A 19,067-nucleotide genomic window follows, 5' to 3' on the forward strand; every position below is an offset into this window, starting at 1 on the left:
TGCCGTTCTCAAAAATATTCTTTGTGGACACTATTCCAATATCAGCTTCAGCTCGTGAGGAGTGTGTTTTGTGGAACTTGTGAGCAGTCTTTCTGATTGACTTGCTGCTGAGGAAAAGCACCTACCATGGCTCTATTCAATTGGAATGCACTGATTTCAATCTCTGCGCTGTTTTTTTTTCACCATCTGCATAAAGCACCTTCCGTTATTGGCTCCAGAGCCACTGATTTAATTTCCTCCCTCTTCAGTAAAGTTACAGAGAGGTCCTCCTCTAAGGAAGCTCATCAGCAAAATCCGTGCAATACTTCTCAAATTGAACACTGAGGGACTCTGACACTGGGGTAAGCAAATTTGTAGACTAACATGACATCCAGGATGCAAATGAAGGATCTAATTCCATTTGACACCCATCTAATGAGAAACGAATTTGGAATATTAGGAGAGGATGATGAAGCAAGCGGAGGAATTCATTTGACAGTAATTGCATACTGACATAGCTGCCACAGTCTTGAATAAATCCCCCCTGAGAAAATCCCGGGATTAAAATGACCCTCGGAAATCCCTGTGTGCGGAGAGGTGACAACTCCTATGTCTCTATTCCTGATGACTACTAACCTTTTTATATATAATATACATACAATATAATTTTAGAGACCCCAAAACAATAATAAATAATAAACAATAAAGTGGACAATTACCTCACAGATAATAGAAATAACACCATGAACATAACTAAAAAATTATATCTGTCCTCAAGGATTTGTAGTGTAGTTGTAATTCTCATCCAGTGCTGCTGAAAACAAGCACATATGTTTTTTTTTTCCAGTCCAAATGGTTTCTGCTCTGGTTTCCAGGCTCTGATAGCTTGTAAAAAACAATCAAAACTCTCTATTTTATTGTGGGAATATCAAGCTCCATAAACAATGAAACGTTCTGTAAAATCTGCTGTAAATCAACCTTTAGTAACCTATTGGTAACAGTTTACAACCCTTTTCTGAAGTACTACACTGTCAGCTGTACTTACTTTCAGTATACTAAAAACACAGTTGATCAATATGGTCAATTACAGCTAGGAAACAGCTGGGTGAAAAAACCCAAAGGGCTTTATGTACAAACCAGTGAGCTAAAAATATCTTTCCCCTATAAAACAACAGGAAACAGAACAGTCTGTTATGTGCTGTTAATGGTACTGAATCAGAATGTTACGAGTGGATAGATACTATTACTGGCAGCAGGCTCTCTGCCTAATGATGGCAATGTACAGAATAATCTCAACCACCATTTAGCAAAGGAAATAGACCAAGAGTAAGCAAACTCACCTCAGGCCTGATATAAAGCTGAACTTTGTTTTTGTCTTTTCTTTTCAGCTGCACCATTTAAGGTGGACCAGAAACCTTTGATAAAATTACATTTGATAGAATGAAATTTCCTTTTTCCTTTTTATCTCCCAAAAGATCCTGGACTATTAAACAAAGCTGAAGTTTTTGCTTCATGTTTATTACGATAAACAGGCTTCTTAAGAATGAACTTAAATGATGCCCACTAGCTGTATTATTTCAGAAGAATTATTTTTTTGTGAAATATGTGGGACAGCATGCATGTGGCACTGGGCCTAATTGTTTGCAGGTGGAAGCTGGAGAATACTGCTGATGTTTGGGGGGAGTGGGCTGGAGTGGGACTAATTGTAGTGGGAGAAAGTGAAGGTTGAATTAAAAAATCAGTCCTGCACAGAATCAGCAAACTGAGTTAATTTTTTTTTTTTGCTATAACTAACATAGTAATTTGTTAATAAATAAGTATTGATATTGTTATTGCGCACTGTCTTGCAAATACACATCACTTTTGACATCATTTGAATTTGGCAGTTGTTCTTTACACTATGTTAAAATATCATCTGTAGACCATTAGATATGCTATAAAGTGATTTGGAAAAAATATTTTTAACATTGGCTAGGTATTAAATTCAATTTCTATAAATTCTGTCCAAATGTAAAACGTAATTGTATTCTGAATGCTGCCTTTTCTTTAGGTTTTTATTTATTCTAAACACATGTATTTCCTGTGTAGGTATGAACATGTTCAGTATTAATGAGTTTGTATATATCAGTGCTAATTTCAGAGACATTTTGTTACCTGGTATGTAAATGGATAAGAGAGGCCTGCTCTGTAATTATTGAATTTAGTTTAGAACATTCTGCTACACAATTAAAAGTAAAAAAACAAAAAAAAAAGGATTTTCATCTCTGCTGTGTGAGTCTGAGCAGTAACTTGCGCTGAAATAAAACAGTAGCGCTGTTAGTTTTATTGTGGAATTTCATAAATTCTGTTTGTGTGTGTAAATGCGTGTCCTCTAGGCTATTTGCCAGCCCCTGAGAGGTATATATAACAAATCCAGCCGTGTGTGAAGCTTCTTCTCTTCACGTGTAGGCCTATAGGTATGCACTGTTCTCCGGCTCTATGACTGATTGTCTGAGATTTTGGCAGAGGAATTCAGCTGAAGCTCTAACTTCAGGCTCTCTGCTCACAACAAATCAGCTGCTACTATTGAGATGAAAGCCAACAGTAACACTCATATTTCACCAGGGTGGACCTGCACTGCGTGCCAAGTGAATCCTGCGCAGCAGATGCTGCATTTTTACAGATGACACCATGATGGGGTTAGGCCCTTAAAACCAGAGGAATCAAGCAGTGGTTTGTGGGTGAAATTTCCTGGATACCATCCTGATAAAATCTATACCTATAAGGTTAGGTATGCTGCAGAGGCTTGTGAATGTCCGGAATATATAGTACCGTGGGGCCGGCATCTACCACATGTTCCCTTAATGTTTTATTGAGGAGACTTTGCAATAGCATCTTCCAGGAAAGCTGAGATTTGTCTTGCCTTAATAGAAGGTTTCTGCAGAAGCCAAAATAAATGCAGTCTCAAGGGAGAAGAATAAGAAGGAGTTTAATAATCATATCAATTTGAGAAAATGACAATAACCCGAGCCCTAAAATGGTCCTCTCCTATTATTTTGCTAGAATAATTACCAGTAATAATAATAATAACAGTAGGGTCTTGCAGAACTACAAAGACCTCTTCTTTGTACATTAGATAAAGATGTCAGAAATACAAATAACTGCTTTTTTATGGTCTTTGTATCTTCATGAGACTTTAAGATAGTAATTTGTAAAAGGTCCAGCTTAAAAGCGCAGAATTTATAATGTCATACAGTCTCAATCAGCTTTGCCTTAGTTTTCTCTTAGCAGTTATCTGTCCATTTCTTTTTAAAGAACAAGTTTAATTTGCAGTCTGAGAGCGTCTGCAGATAAGCGTTCAGTCTTTCATGCAAATGTCTGTTTTAAAGCAACAGCATATGGTCTGTCTTGCCTCACTTTAGAAAATGATCCTCGTTCCTTTGGGGATATGAACACACGTTCTTACTCAACTCTGGCCTTCAGTTTGGGTTCTGGACTGAAGATTAAAATAAGTGCTTTGAGTTTAACAGGACTTTAAGATATTTATGGGCCGTCAATCTGCACCAAGTAAAAGGCTTTGGTGATGTAATCACACTACTTGATTTTAGCCCTGATTTTCCAGTTACTGACTGTTTTTGGAGATCGCTGACAAAGCCTTGTTATTTGTTCAGCCCTGGATCGGCCGTTATGTGTGAACTGATGAGAGGCGTAATTCAAGTGATCACTGATGCCTCGCAACCCCCTGACAAATATCTAGCAGGTATTGTAAAGGTAATATCCTTTTGCTACAGGTAGTGTGAAAAGTGTTGTGAATGTTAGCTGCTAAGTTAGCTACAGCCAATAAGAGCGCAAGGCATGGGGTGTGGCTCTGTCTTTTAGTGTTTCTTCAGGTGTGTTTTTTCTGCAGATCAAATCACTTGTATGATATCTTATTGACATCCCTTTCAGACATAATATTTGTGTCTCGCTCATGGCCTTGCATCTTTTAAGTGTTTTTTTTTTTTTTTTTTAATGGGCAAAACATGATTATAGAGAGCATGCAGACTCACTGTGGATTTCTCCCGGTGAAAGATCTTGTTATTTGGGACCTTGTGTCTCTGTTAGATCATGTAGTGTGCAAACCACAGCCACTTAAAAAGTCCTGAATTTGGGTAATTAAGGTCTTAAATTGTTTTAAATTTACTGTAAATTTGCTGTAGGTATTACATTTTCAGACGGTGCGTTTAATGCCGGAGGGAAAACACAGTGACCCACCATAAACATCTAATGCGGGGAGAGAACTAAGATTAGCAGAGAGCTAGCTAACCTACTAATGTTAGCAATGAGTTAGCTACGTGACCGGGGAGAGAACTAAGGTTAACGTATTTTTTTAAAAGAAAAAAAAACGTTAAATTTTGATTTTCAATACAATTCATTATTTTCTACCAAAGAAAATATAACTACATTTTTGAGTCTGAAATTATATTTGTTGAAGTCTAAGGTCTTTAAAATCAATACATTTGACTATTAAAATGGTGCAAGAAACCTGTATAAGAACTATATAATAACTTACTGAAAGTAAGTTAACAACACCAAGAACATATTTCCAAATCCCATAAACCCACCAGCAGAAAAAAGTGGCTAAGTATGAACCCCAGTATGTTCCAGTATGTATGATATATTATGCTTGGGTTAGGTTTTAGGGGTGGAGTAAAAACTTAATACAAACCGATAAATAAGTAGATCACTTTGGATTCCTCCTTGTGAAAAATCCTGTAATTTGTGACCTTGTGTCTCTATTAGACCATGTAATGTGCGACTCACAGCCACTAGAAGATTCTTAATTATAAGATACGTTTGTAGTGTAGGGTTGTAGTTGTGTTGTGAAGGGTGCAATGTTATGATGAACATTGTGTGTAATAGCTATGATTATAAGCCATCAGTGCCTGAAAACCCATATAGACTCAAGGACCAAGCACCCTTGTTTTCAGCAAGTTCTGGTTAGAAAAACAAATAACAGTCCAGTCATTCAGTCTTTTTGGAAAGCTGAAGTGACAGGCAGACTCGCAGGGCCTCAGGTAATCCCTGCCACCGTGAAGACAGCTACTTTAACTGTGTGGCAATGCTCCAGTACACAGTCAAAAGGGCATGCAAGATTAGATGTACTGTAGAGAAGAGTTCATCATTGGAAGAAAGGGTGAAAATTAAAGGGCTGAGCGAGCTGTGGAACAATACTAGGACATTACGTCAAAAAGGACTCCAGCTGCCTGCCTCATGAACAGTGTTCATTTTTAAACTGCAAACAAATGTATCCACAGTAAATGTGTTTTGTGTGATGCTGTTTTATTAACGTTCTCTCTTAAACCTGGAATAGATACTCCAGTTTTCATTAATCCTTTTTGTCTGTGTACATGGAAGTGTGGTGTTTACAACTAATTACATGTATCTGCCACAGGTGCTTTGTATTGGTTATTTAGTGGTGGATGTTTTTGCTAAATCAGTTATCTGTTATCTGAATTGTGGCAAAGAATGAGCCAGGGATCTATTATGAAATAGCTCGATCTATTATTAGTATAATTATTTTTCTGTACATAAAACCTGTGTGATAAATCCCTAAAAACCTTATTTTCAAACCCCATAAAACCAGCAGAAAATGAAAATGTTTGCTAAGCATGAAGTCCAGTATGTCTGAGTATGTACAATATACAGCTCTAGAAAAAAAGACCACTTAAAAATGATGAGTTTCTTTAATTTTACCAAATTGCAAACCACTGGAATATAATCAAGGGGAAGATGGATGATGACAAGCCATGAAACCAAGCTGAACTGCTTGAAGTAATCCAAAATCAGTTTGTAAGACTGGTGGAGGAGAACATGCCAACATGCCTAAAAACTGAGATTAAAAACCAAATATTGATTTCTGAACTCTTAAAACTTTATGAGTATGAACTTGTTTTCTTTGCATTATTTGAGGTCTGAAAGCTCTGCATCTTTTTTGTTATTTCAGCCATTTCTCATTTTCTGCAAATAAATGCTCAAATGACAATATTTTTATTTGGAATTTGGGAAAAATGTTGTCTGTAGTTTATAGAATAAAACTACAATGTTGATTTTATTCAAACATATACCTATAAATAGCAAAATCAAAGAAACTGATTCAGAAACTGAAGTGGTCTCTTAATTTTTTTTCCAGATGGAGTAAAAACTTTGGACAAACAGATACATAATTATATAAATAATTAACCCATGTATTGGTTTAGAGATTAATTTGGGATCCAGTTATTGTCTTGTATTTAAATGAAATCTTTAATACTGCCGACAGGATGCTGTTGGCTGGATTTTTGGTTGGTGGACTATTCTTAGTCCATACACACTCGTAACAGCACAACACACAATAACACACCACAACACTGTGTTACTGCAGTGCTGAGAGTGACCATTTTAAGAACAGGCTCAAAGGAGGATAATAAAGTATGCAGAGAAACAGATACAGGGTTACAGTCTGTATATATAGAATGACATTGATCCTGATGCTTAGTGGATCTGAAAAAAATGGACATTGTGTGTGGAAACAAGGATGACGCATTAATGTTCTGTGTGATTTGGTGTATTTATTCATCCTGATGGCTCTGTTTAGACATGCATTATTAAACATGTCACTGTCAGAATGTTTTTAGATGGTAATAAATGATTGTTAATATTTTCATATGGTAATGAATGTTACTGAGTAATATTTATTAGAGAACATTTTGGAACACATGATTAAATACATGTCAAATTAAATGACTTGCTCTTCAGTTATTATTTGCATGTTGAAGCCAGTGATTATTGCTCTAATGGGCTGGACTTGTTGACTGGATATGAATTATTGTTTTAGTGTGTGTGTGTTTGTGTGTGTGTGTGTGTGTGTGTGTGTGTGTGTGTGTGTTTTTTTTTTTTTAATTAACCAGGCGTTGGAGCCAGGATGGACAGATTGGTAGTATTGAGAAGAATCCATCTTGATTCAACTGTCCAGTGAATTCAGCCATTTTCATATTCTTGAAAATATATCAATGTCAAAGCTTTAAAAGTCTTTTTTAAAGGTTCCTTATTCTGGTCTGTGTGATATCTGATCATTTTAAACATTGGGTTTCAGCATTTTTATGAACTTCTGTGCTTCATGACATCTGCTATGCACAAGGATTCAATTTGATCATTTTGTTCCATGAGTAGCTCTTTTTCTGAGCGGGTCATTTTACTCCATTAGTACCCTTGTGCTGATTACAGGATCAATTTGTCTAGGTGACCTGCTTTTTCAGAGATTTTTTTTGCTGGTGGTTTTATGTGAAATGTGTGCAGGAATCAGGGCAAAATTACCTCTTATAGGCTTTCACAAGATACAGAACAGGAAATTGCTTTTAGAAACCCTGATATACTTCTAATGCAACTGAGGATTGATTCCATCCCATTGGAAGACCCTGTGGGGACAATTTTTCTCTTCTACGTTGGATACAATTCTGGTGAAGCATTTGTATATGTCATTGCTTTCTTCTGTCCACTCTTTTAGAGAAAAGAAAACAGAAAAAAGATTTCCTGAAGCTAATATGAGTAGAAAAGTAGATGTGAAGTTCCAAATAAATTAGCTTACTCTGTCAAGTGCTTATTTATACATAGCAACTTTTCAATTTTATGTAGTCTAAATGTAGTTATTTCCGACTCCCAACTACTAGCTAGGACTCCAACATCGTATGCTGATCCATCTCTGGTAGAGTAAAGACGATCTCATGCTCTCGTAGAGTAATCTGCCACTAATACAGTTTCAGTGACATACTGAACACACTTGGAGGAGAACACTAATTTTCACTTCTGTTGCTTATCTAATACACACCCACCCTAGCTAGCACAGCCCCTCGTTTTTTTATTATTATTATTTTATTTTTTTATTTTTTTCCTATTTTCTCACCAATTTACACAGCCATTTACCCAACCCACTCGTTAGGAATCCCTCTACATTAGTGATGCCCCAGCACCCGGAGGGTAAATACTGAATACCGAGTAGCCAGCGCACTTGGAGCCAATGGCAAGCTACATAAACAGGATTCGAACCAGAAATCTTCTGATCATAGCCCGTTGGACCACTCAGAGCCCTCCAGCACCTAATTTATGCCTTGTCACTTCATGCATCCTGCGTTTTTGAGTTATATCTGGATAAAATCAATCCAGATTAATAACATGTTAGAGGAGTAAAATGCTTCTCCAAAGCCCATTTCTCATATGCACTGTAACCCCTAGACATCACCTGCACTTTATGCTGCCCCTAATGCAAAGTTTGCGTAATGTCCTAGCGGGTAAATGTGTGATTAGGGCAGGTAATTTGCTGCAGAAATACCTGAGAACGCAATATTGCATTGCAAAAACATTATTCTTAGCAAGTGAAATTAACTAGTTTTAAGGCAATAAATGTTTTTTTTTTTTTTTATCTGATACATTTTTTGGTCTTACTAAGCATCATAAGTGTAAGATTGTTTTACTTATTTTAGGAATATGATCTTATTCAGTCTCACTTAGAATTTTCACCATTTCTTAAGTAATTTAGACTCAAAATAAGCACAAAAAGTTACTAGTCAAGTTATATTGATTATTTTTACAAATTTTGTGATTGCTTATTTAAAAAAATCTTACTTCGAAAAAATTTGCTCACCCCATTGGCAGATTTTTATGTTTAGTTTAAACATTTATGTCTCAATTTACATATATTTTGTTCAGCTTTTGCCAATAGATTTTTTTGCAGTGTGGCTGCAAAGTGTGAAAGTGCAGATCCAGATAATGCCTGGATCTAAGCTAATCCTTGAGACACTTTCCAGAGTTCCTATGTGAAAACAGCTCAGGAGCCATTCCTCAATTAAATCCCTCCCAGTATAACAGAAACTCTTCCTCACACAGTACATCATTGCTCAGACTAAATAGTAGTTTTCTTGTCAGAATGGACTACTGAAGCATTTAGAAGAAATGCACAACAGTAAAAGAACTTAGAAACAGCAACCATCTTTAGCACAGAACAGGAAAGACAGATTAACAGCTGGTTACCACATAATGAGCAGATTTGTATATTCTATTCCATACAGCAGTTGGATTTCAGTCCAACAAACCAGGGATGCATTTGACTACCAAGTGTACTAAACGCATTTGATGAAAATCTTATCAGGATAATAAGAAAACAATTGAGATTCTACGAGATCAAGAGTCATGTGAATTTGCCCTGCTGTAAATAAGAAAGTGATGTTTGGAGACCCAGAGGTCCCCTGTATGCTGTTCCCTGCACTTTATAATCCTAGGCTTTGGCTTATATTATAAAAAAAAAAAAAGAAAAGAAAAATGCCACTGTCAGGCCGCCCACATTCAGCTGTCAGGGTTAGAAAATTAGTTTGCTATGCTCACAATGAACTGGATTAATCTTCTCTGTTCTGTCCTCACTCTTGACCCTTTGTTCACAGTCTGAAAATGAGACTGAATGCGATATTTAGAGGCTGTGCTGGCTGCAGAGTGTGATCATTTTAATATTACTTTATCTGATTCCACTTTTCTCTTAGTAATCTTCAGTCCTCACCGCAAAATCGACTTAAGCTTATTTCTGTGTTTGTTCACAGAGAAGAGAAAATAGGAAAAGCTTCATATACGTTAGCAGAAAAAGTGGTGCTGCATCAGATTAGCTATTGATTTGTGAACTCTTGAGAGGCGTTTTCTCTGAATTAGGAAATCGTTCAGGCCTTGGAACATTTGCTCATTCAGAAGTCAGCTGGGTTTTGGATGAAACTGTGAAAACTTGGGGCTGAGAAAATAACTGTACTGCTCAATGTAGCATTTGCTAAAGATTTGGTGCTTAATCAAGAGGAGAGAGCAGTGTGTGGCCACCTCGCTGAGATTACATCATCGCTGTAGCGGCTCCAGCACTTAAGAGTTTTGGCCTCATTTATGCACTGTATTTTCTTTATTTTTGTCTTATTTCATTTCTTTTCCTCTTTCTTTCTGTCATTATCTATTTTCTCCTCATTATGGTTGTCCTTGCAAAGCTGCAATGTTCGATAGGTTTGTTATTTGTCTGTTTTCTCTCTCATCTCCTTTTTTATTGTATTATCAGCTCATTATCTTATCTCACATTTTCTGTCATATCGACACTGTTCTGACTCCAGACTGTTTGGTCCAATTGAGTTATTCATACCTGTAAACACCTTTTGTACCAGGAGTACAGTTTCTGTTTAACAAAGTAATTTTTATGGATTATATTCTTTATATGAATTATGAATGGGACACACACAGTAGAAACACCTACCCCATGGTAACCCAGCAGCAACTCATTGACAAGACCTTAGAATCCACTTTAGCCTTCACAGCAGTTACTTAATATATCATAAACATCATTGCAACCACCTGGACCAGCTGTGCAACCACCAAGAAACACCACATCAACAACATATCACTCACTTAACAACTTCTTAACAATCACTTAAATATACTGTAGCATCCACCCCAAATATGATTGTGCCTCAGCTACTATCTGAAATACTGAATTAGCCATAATAGCAACCAGCCTAACTAACCTTAGCAGTCTCCTAGTATACCGTAATAACCAGCTGGATTATTATAGAAACAACCTAGCAAACATTTTGCAGCTGTCTGGAAGTGGGAACCACTTAAGCGTCACAGACACTGTGTGCGTCTTTCAGGAAATGTGGTTTTTACTTTTCTTTTTCTTTATTTATTTATGTTATATTAATTTATATTTTATTCTCACTGCCTGTGTGATTTATTTATTTTTTGTTTTAGTCTGTCGTGTCTTGGTTGCCTTGATCTCTTGCTCTGATGCTTTCTTTCTTTCTTTCTTTCTTTCTTTTTTTTCCTAGTTTAGCAGGTTCAGAATCATTTTGTTAAGTTTGTGTTCAAAATTAATTAAAGTTCTGTGTTATTAGTTCATTTCAGAGCGAATGTTCTTTGCCTTCACAGCTCCCATTTAGTGGGATTATTAAACATTATTTGAAATTCATCCTTTTAAAAGGACCATTTGATAATGAGACTCTAAACCCACTTAATTTAGTCCACCTCATGAATTCCAGGCTTGATGGGTCTGGGTCTGGATCTTGGCGCTTTATTCATTTCTCTCCCTCATGCCGTCTTCTGTATTTGCGTGAGGATTAAATTTGGTCACCTTGACCCTTTTTGTAAACTGGCTCATTGCAGAAGCTATTTGTCTAGATGACCTCCCAGTAGTAATATCAAGAAAGAAAGGGAACTGCGTATCTAAATTAAAGAGCACAGGGTGGTGATGTGATGTTCTTTTCTGTACCTCCACTTATCTTTTGCCAAACATATTTTAATAATAAATGAAAGACAGCAAGGTGACCCTGCTTTTATAAGCTGGGAGAGATGACTAAGGTCGGAGCTGATTAAATTGGTCTTGGCTGGCATTTTGGGAATTGATTAACTTGCCAAGTTGTCAGTGTTGTTACCTCAACCCTGACATTTCCTGTCATCTTTTTGTGAATTCATGTTATATTATAAGGCTACATTATAATGAAAAAAATCTGACATTGCAATATACCGTTGTTCTGTAATATAGAAAGATTAAGCATAATATTACAACTACATCCATGTTTGTACAGACATGGTGGGTCATTCTCAGCAATGCAGTAACGTGGTGGTGTGTTTTGTACTTTACTAGTAGCTCAGAGACGGCAGTGCTGCTGGTGTTTTTAAACTCTGTCCTCTCACCTCTGTCATCTTCACTCTGCTAGACTATTAGACACTCTTACCTATCTGCTCCAACTTGTAGATGTAAACACAGAGCCAGATAAACTACAGTCTACAGACTGTTGTACAAGTTAGTACTAAGTACTATTACATGGTTAGTGTCACTAAAAAATGTATGAAGGGTGTAGAAACAAGGAAGTGCTCATAATGTTGTGTTTGATCTGTGTATATTGCAGTATTCAAAAATGAAAAAAAAAAAGACCAGAAAACACCAGAAGTCAGAGATCGCCATGTTGTAAAATGAATAATTCACGTAATTTATTGAGACTTAAATAAACAAAAATGATATTGGGTAGATATAATTTATATCAGGTATATATGACATGGAAAATGAGAATTTTAATGTATTGTTTAATGAGCCTTACGTAACATTGCACATTCTACTATGTAAATATTGTACATGTGCACATTACAATGAAAGTGCTGAAACAATTGATCATGCAGTTGATATTATATGCAATATAATTATAAGTACATGGCTGATTCGTATCTTAACCAAGTTGTTGTATTTTATGTGTAAGAATGTGTAAAAACTGATTCCCAGCCGTTAAATTTGGCACATACTCTTTTTTTGTTCTTCTTTTTTCAGTACTTTTTTCTTACTTTATCTTGTGTGAGTATAAAATGTAGGATAAAAAATCTCTTCTGCCATTTTTCTGTATCTGTATCTCTGTGTTTTCCCCCCACTTCACTAAATCTCTAGACACTCAAGGTTTATATTGAGCACACTTCTTACTCTCCACAGAGAGCCTGACCATGTCTTGATGAAATGCTAAGCCCCTGAATAGCTACCGTTTGGCTCCTCTGTATAGGCATTTACTGTAGCCAAGATTCCCAGTGTGCTCGTTTTTCCTTATGATTTCATATCCAGGCATAGTTATAACTTTCTGCAGCTTTTATAGGAGTCATGCTGTTGATAACCCGCAGTAGTTTTGCATAATTGTAAATGGTTATAATTTGGTGGCGTTCAGATTGCAGCAGAGCTGTGCTAATGTGCTGGCTGGGATACAGGTCCGTCTGCTTCTGCAAATGCGAGTGTCTGGTCTTTAAATAGACTGAATTGATTTGTAACCCAGTCTTGATGCTGCTATGTGCTGTTCTTTAATTCTTAACAAGTGTAGTTAGCATACAGAAAGTGTATGATAACAGTACTTTAATTTTCCATTTTTGTCTGTTTTTTTCTACATTTTGTTATAGTTTAAATCCACCAAATGCTTTTTATAAGAAATGAACCAGTAAAGAAATGATCTAACTTAACGTAAAATATTTTTCCATTGACTTGGGTAGAATTTTACCTTAAAATATTAGCTTTAAAATTATTATAATATGCCAATGACCTGTAGAATGAATAGGGGCACTGTCATTGCTACTCTTGGCTTGGCATGCTGCTAACTGCACTAATAATAATGTGTAACAGTGTGTAACTAGTGTTTTAGAATGTAGTATTATTGCTCTATCACTTTATTCTGTGAGTTTCAGGGATAATTTTGTATCTCTCAACAAGAAATACATGTGTTCTTTTAAGAGAAAAAAATGTTTAGCATATTGCTGATTTTTTTTTTGTTGCTCATTCTATAAAGATAAATTTTAAATAGCTTTTTAAATTCTTCACACACTGTGAATGTGAGACCCTAAAGTTCAATCCAGAAATGTTTTGCATTAAAGATTATTTACAAGTTCAAACTCAAAAATAAGCCATAAACCCATAAATCATAAACACTCATTTAAAAAAAATGGAAACTCGAAAAAGCACAGCGAGGAATCTAAGCATATTTATGGCAGGATTCAATGAAAACCATGTGAACCGTTCTTTAAATCATGCAGTAACTCTCACTGTAAGTCATGGAGTTATCTTTTGGATGCAGACTACTGTGTAATTCAGTATGTTTGTGATAGAGATGTACAAAGGAATATTAATGGCCTCTTGCCAAATTCAGTGACACCAAAAAGTTGTCAAGTCTTTTTTCAGGTCTTTAGGAAAATAGAGCATCAAGACATGTTATATAAACTGTAATTTAAGTCTTTTATGTTCTTTAATGTTTAAAACTAAGTCCTTAGTATAAAGTAAAAGCTCTTAACTTTGCCTTCGCAAAGTGAACTGAGAGTGTACACACTGCTAATGATACACAATTAAATTTGACTGTGAACATTTAGCTTAAGCACTTCCAAGAATATTTGTTTTAATATTACTGTTGCTTTTAAATGTCCCAGAACAGTTAAAACGCTCTGATTTGTGGTGATATTTGCACATTTTTCTCTAGTACTACATTGCGCTGTGTCTAAAATAAATAAATTGAGTATCTGCAGTTTTCCTCTATCAGAAAGATCACAGGCTTATTAATGAAGCACAATATGCTATGGAATTAGCATTGTCTTTTGAGAGCAGAATGCCACAAGGAACTTTATATCTTCTATTTATGAGATGGAGTAAGCCTTTGTATCTCATTACCTTTTATGTTTTACTGCGGAACTGGAAATAAAAGAATCTCATCTGTATCATGATTGCTTTTCTCCATGAATAGCATTACCACAAGAAACAATCCCTGTTAACAACTGTTTGAATTCAATTTTGCAGTGTAATTATCTCTTTGTGAAGAAACCTCTTAAAGCTTTAAGTGGTTGTAATGAAGCTGTTGTGGATGTTATTCTGAAGCTTGTTCGAGCTTGTCTTTAAACAGGGACTTCACAGCTTTGATAACTGTGTGTGTTATTAAAGCCTGCTCAGATAATAATCTGTTCATCCATAGAACCAATAGTGCTAGATAGAGATGAAAAACCCTTTGGTCTGTGGGATGATTTTTGGCCTGCCTGTTACCATGTCTTGTTCCACTTCTTGGCCATTTACTGCAGCACATTGTTTAAAATTATTACTGTGTTTTTATGTACATTAAGTTTTCTAAACAAGAATTTTTAGTATGTTAACTCATGGTTTTTGCTGATAAGGCCAACTACAGTTGTGTCGTCAGTGATCTTGATGATGTGAACGATTTGAACGAGCTGTTCTCTGCAGTACAGTCATGAGTCATTTGCTGTGTGAACAGCTGTGGACTGAGCACACAGCTCTGGGGGGCACCGGTGCTCAATATAGTGGTGCTGGAGGTGTTGTTACCAATTCTGACTGACTGTGGTCTCTCAGTCAAGAAATGCAGGAAACAGTTGTGAAGGGAGGAGTTCAGGCCAAGTAAACTGAGTTTTCCAATCATATGCAGAGAGAAAATGGGGTTGAAGAGCCAGTGGGATGGTAGTCATATAGTTGCCTAATGCCATGACTTCTTTATCATCTTCTAAAAATCATCTCAATAGGTCTTATAAGTCTAACATTATTTGTTGGTCGTATTTTCTGCATTGCAGCATATGGTGGGAGAAGAAATGAAAGCTGAATATGTGCTGAGATTTTTTTACTCCGTCTTTAGATGCCAGTGATATTCAGAAAGAAATAAAGGGAGAGCTAATGGATTTCCTGGAAGAGTTCCATTATCGCTGAACTGCCTCTTATTCACATAGCAGTTGGGTTATCCACCATAGGTGTATAAAGCCCTCTGGGATTTAGAGCAGTTAGATTCATGTGCCCTTCATCTTCTGGATTTTTCCCCCCAAATATGAATGGTGATGTAGCCTCTAAGTATTTACTTTGTCTTCCACAGTAAGGGCTCTCCTTTAGCTAAGGAATTACATAGAATTAATAGAATTTGGCCCATTATGTAAAAGCTACATGTGCATACAGATGTGTTAGAAGTGTTAACCACTACAGGAAGTAGTTGTTCTTAGGTTTATGGATTATAATTGGTTGTATACATATTAACAAATAATCTGTCAATATGACAGTGGCCTACTGGTCTTGCACGTGTTGCAGAAATCCGCAGGGCATACTGACTACCATTCAGACTCTACTTTCTATGAGAGCTGTGGCTGTCTTTTTCCAGTCTTTAACTTGCCAGTGTTTGTGAGACTGTGTCGATTGCAGCCTCAGCTTTCTGTTCTTGGCTGACAGATTAGAAAGAAGAGGATCCCAATGTGGTCTTCTGCTGTTGTAGACCACCTGACTCAATGTTGGATGATTTCTGAGATGCTTTTCTCCTTACCACAATTGTGCAGAGTGCTCATCTCAGCAATTTTCCACAGCCTTTGTTAAATCAGGACAGTCTGGCCATTCTTCAGTGACTTCTCCCATTAAGATGATGTTTCCATCTGCAGGTCTGCCACTTATTGCACTATTCTGAATAAATCATCAATTATGCCACACTTTAAAAAAGACTGAGATAACATAACATTTCCCACATTCCAATAGTTTATATGAACGTTCCCAGAAGCTGCTGATCCATGTCTCTAAATTTTTTGCCAAAACAGGATTGGGTGATTAAGTAATTGCATGAATGACCTGTACTCATTTATGGACGTCGTGACCAGATGAAATATAGCTTGTAGATCCCAGCTCTTTATTTCAAGATGAATAGGATGTTACCTAAGCACAACTATGTGCTGTGTCATTCAAGTCTTACCTGAACAAAAGACTGTGATTGGCCCACACTTATTCAGACACCTGCACATATTTGCATGATTAGATTTTTTTTTTGTAGTTGGCAAATTGCAAAGAGCCCACACAGTGCAGAAATCATTCTTCCTGCATACTTGTGTGTTTCACAAACAACCTAAAGACAAACAGTGGAATGAAAAAATGATAAGAAATATGGAACAACATACAAAATCTGTCATGGACATAAAATCACTGTGTATTACAGTTTGTTAGCAATTTTTTAATAAAAGTACAGTAAATGTCTTTATGTAAGTTTTGTAGCTAGCTGTTTTTGCATGAATAACTTGATTAAATATTCTCATCAGCCGTGACTTTTCAGTGAAAGTTTAAAGTTTAGCTGTGATTATGAAAAATGAGTAAAACCCAGGCTGGAATTGGTTTTTAATTGTAATTTATGTGGAGAAACTAGAAGACAAATATTATTTTGCCTGCGTCAAGTTTTCAACCCATGTTTGTTCATGTGCGTGCTGGCAGTGGCAGCACTGTGCACTGTCTGACTCATGGCTGTGTCACCGCAACCTTTTTCACCAATGAATTTTCACAATTTCTGCCTTATATTTCAGCACCTCATGAGGGATTCAGAAAGGAAGTCAAAGACATCACCTTTTTCTTTTTTAAATTAGATGTCATTAACTTTCATTACGTCAGTGCCTCAGTGTGAAGGGCTTTTAGGCTATTTCTAGGGCTGTTCAGGCCGAGGCAGAAAAATAATTCACTGATGTAGGTATGTGGTTCATTTTACATTGCTGGCTTTACGTCTAATTGGAAAATGGCCTGCTCTGCTTGTGTAATGCCATTTGGATACAGGCAGTGCTAAACCTGTGAACTCTGGAAACTGGTTTGATTTTCTTTCAGCTACGATTACAACTGCAGTTGCCAAACAATGCCAAACAATCCATTGTTAAATTTAGATTTGGTTGAGAAGTTGTTTATTTGAGCCAAGCAACTAATCAGGAAAGATAAAGTGTTGAGAGATTGGGTGGGACTAATTTTGTCATTTGTGAAAGGTGTTGATTTTTGCTATCTTAATGATTTATAATTTAAACACTCACCATTTCTTACACTCATAGCCAAAGAAATAGTTGCAAAAATCATTGCACCTAGAGGGAAATGTTGGATTGCAGTGCTGTTTACAACGTAGATACAGGTTACCAGAAACAATAAATGATCAACATTTCGACTGATATGGAAAATGTTTATTGAAGTGCATATGCAGAAGTAGTCTGCAGCATGCATGTCTGGAAAAAAATAAAAGACCAGTTTCTTTGATTTCACCAAATTGAAAACCTCTGGAATATAATCAAGGGGAAGACGGATGATCACAAGCCATCAAATCAAGCTGAACTGCTAGAATTTTGCACCAGGAGTGGAATAATGTTATCCAAAAGCAGTGTGTAAGACTGGTGGAGGAGAACATGCCAAGATGCATTAAAATGTGATTAAGAAACTTATTCCACCAAATATTGATTTCTGAACTCTTAAAACTGTATGAATATGAACTTTTTTTTTCATTATTTGAAGTCTGAAAGCTCTGCATATTTTTTGTTATTTCAGCCATTTCTCATTTTCTACAAATAAATGCTCTAAATGAGTAAAACAACAACGTTCATTTTACTCAAACAAATACCTATAAAAATAGCAAAATCAGAAAAACTGATTCAGAAATTGAAGTGGTCTCTTAATTTTTTTTTCAGAGCATCTCGGGAAGAAGTTGTAGAGGTTCTTAATGTTGTCCCTAATGATAATCCCTTACATGCAGTTTTAATATCCTCATACAGTTCCTGCGAATTGTGTAGTAGATGTAAAGAGTTGATGTAGGTGTAAACTGTTGGCGCATTCAATAACATTCTATACATATTTCTATTGGCTGTAGCTTTTGCATTGCAACCAATCAGGTCATTCATTGTCTTGCTCTTGATATAGAAGCAGTATGTGGATGAGCATTGCTCTGTTGGAAGTAGCTTACTGGGAGACTACTTGCAGGAGCTTACCTTTATTTTAGTATATTGCACTTGTAACAACAAACTGTTAAACTTGGCATTGAGCACAACCACAGTGCTTCCACACACTGATTCATTAGTCATCTTCACCAAGACAAAAGTAGGACCTGTCACTGAAGATGACCTGCTGCCTTTCTAAGTCACTCCATGACAGTTTGCCAGTCTTTTTTCACGATTAGTCTGTATTATTTCTATTCTCATATTTATACAACTGATTCTTATTAACCTATCACGATTGCATTTTTAAACTGTTGTCCGTATCTTTTCTTTTCTGTGTTTGTCTATGTGTAGGAGACAGGAGGGGAAAGTATAGGCCCCCATGGACCCACAGAGGAGAGGAAGGAGAAGGTACCCAGCCCTCACCTGAGCCAGCTGGTGGTGCTGACGGCCAGCGGGACACTCTACGGCCTGGCTGAGAGAGTGGTCGCCACAGAGTCGCTGTAAGAACAACCCTCAAGTGCTTTCCTTCTTTTAATAGCTCCTACAGAGACCCACTTTAACCTGCATACGTGATTATCACTTAATTTCACTGCTTATTGATGCATGGAAAATGTTATCTTTCATTCCCAGGCTTCCGCTTGCGTCAGTAGAACTGAACCTTATAGAGCTTTTATAGAGATTATAGCCAGATGTGGTTAAATCGTGTTCTCACAGACGTAACATTAGTCACTGTAAAGTTTTGGATCCACTTCTGAATTGTTCATAAAGTGTTCACCTTGTACAATTCCAAGAATTTTAATAGTTGGCGAAGGTAATATTTAATTTGTCTACTGCTTCAGGACACTTTTATTGGAGTTTTATACTTTCTCACA

At 36.5% G+C, this 19,067-nt stretch overlaps 1 protein-coding gene across 2 annotated transcripts in view; it reads left to right on the forward strand.

Annotated features, from left to right (window-relative positions):
- Positions 1-19,067, forward strand: part of vps50 (VPS50 EARP/GARPII complex subunit) — a 203,357-nt gene that overhangs the window by 148,700 nt on the left and 35,590 nt on the right. For both annotated transcript variants that reach the window (XM_007259800.4, XM_007259801.4), the window contains one exon: positions 18,547-18,695. In XM_007259800.4, the coding sequence (XP_007259862.3) occupies positions 18,547-18,695 (149 nt within the window). The remainder of the gene's footprint in view (positions 1-18,546; positions 18,696-19,067) is intronic.

Source organism: Astyanax mexicanus, chromosome 3, assembly GCF_023375975.1.
Source record: "Astyanax mexicanus isolate ESR-SI-001 chromosome 3, AstMex3_surface, whole genome shotgun sequence".
Taxonomy (NCBI): Eukaryota; Metazoa; Chordata; class Actinopteri; order Characiformes; family Acestrorhamphidae; genus Astyanax; species Astyanax mexicanus.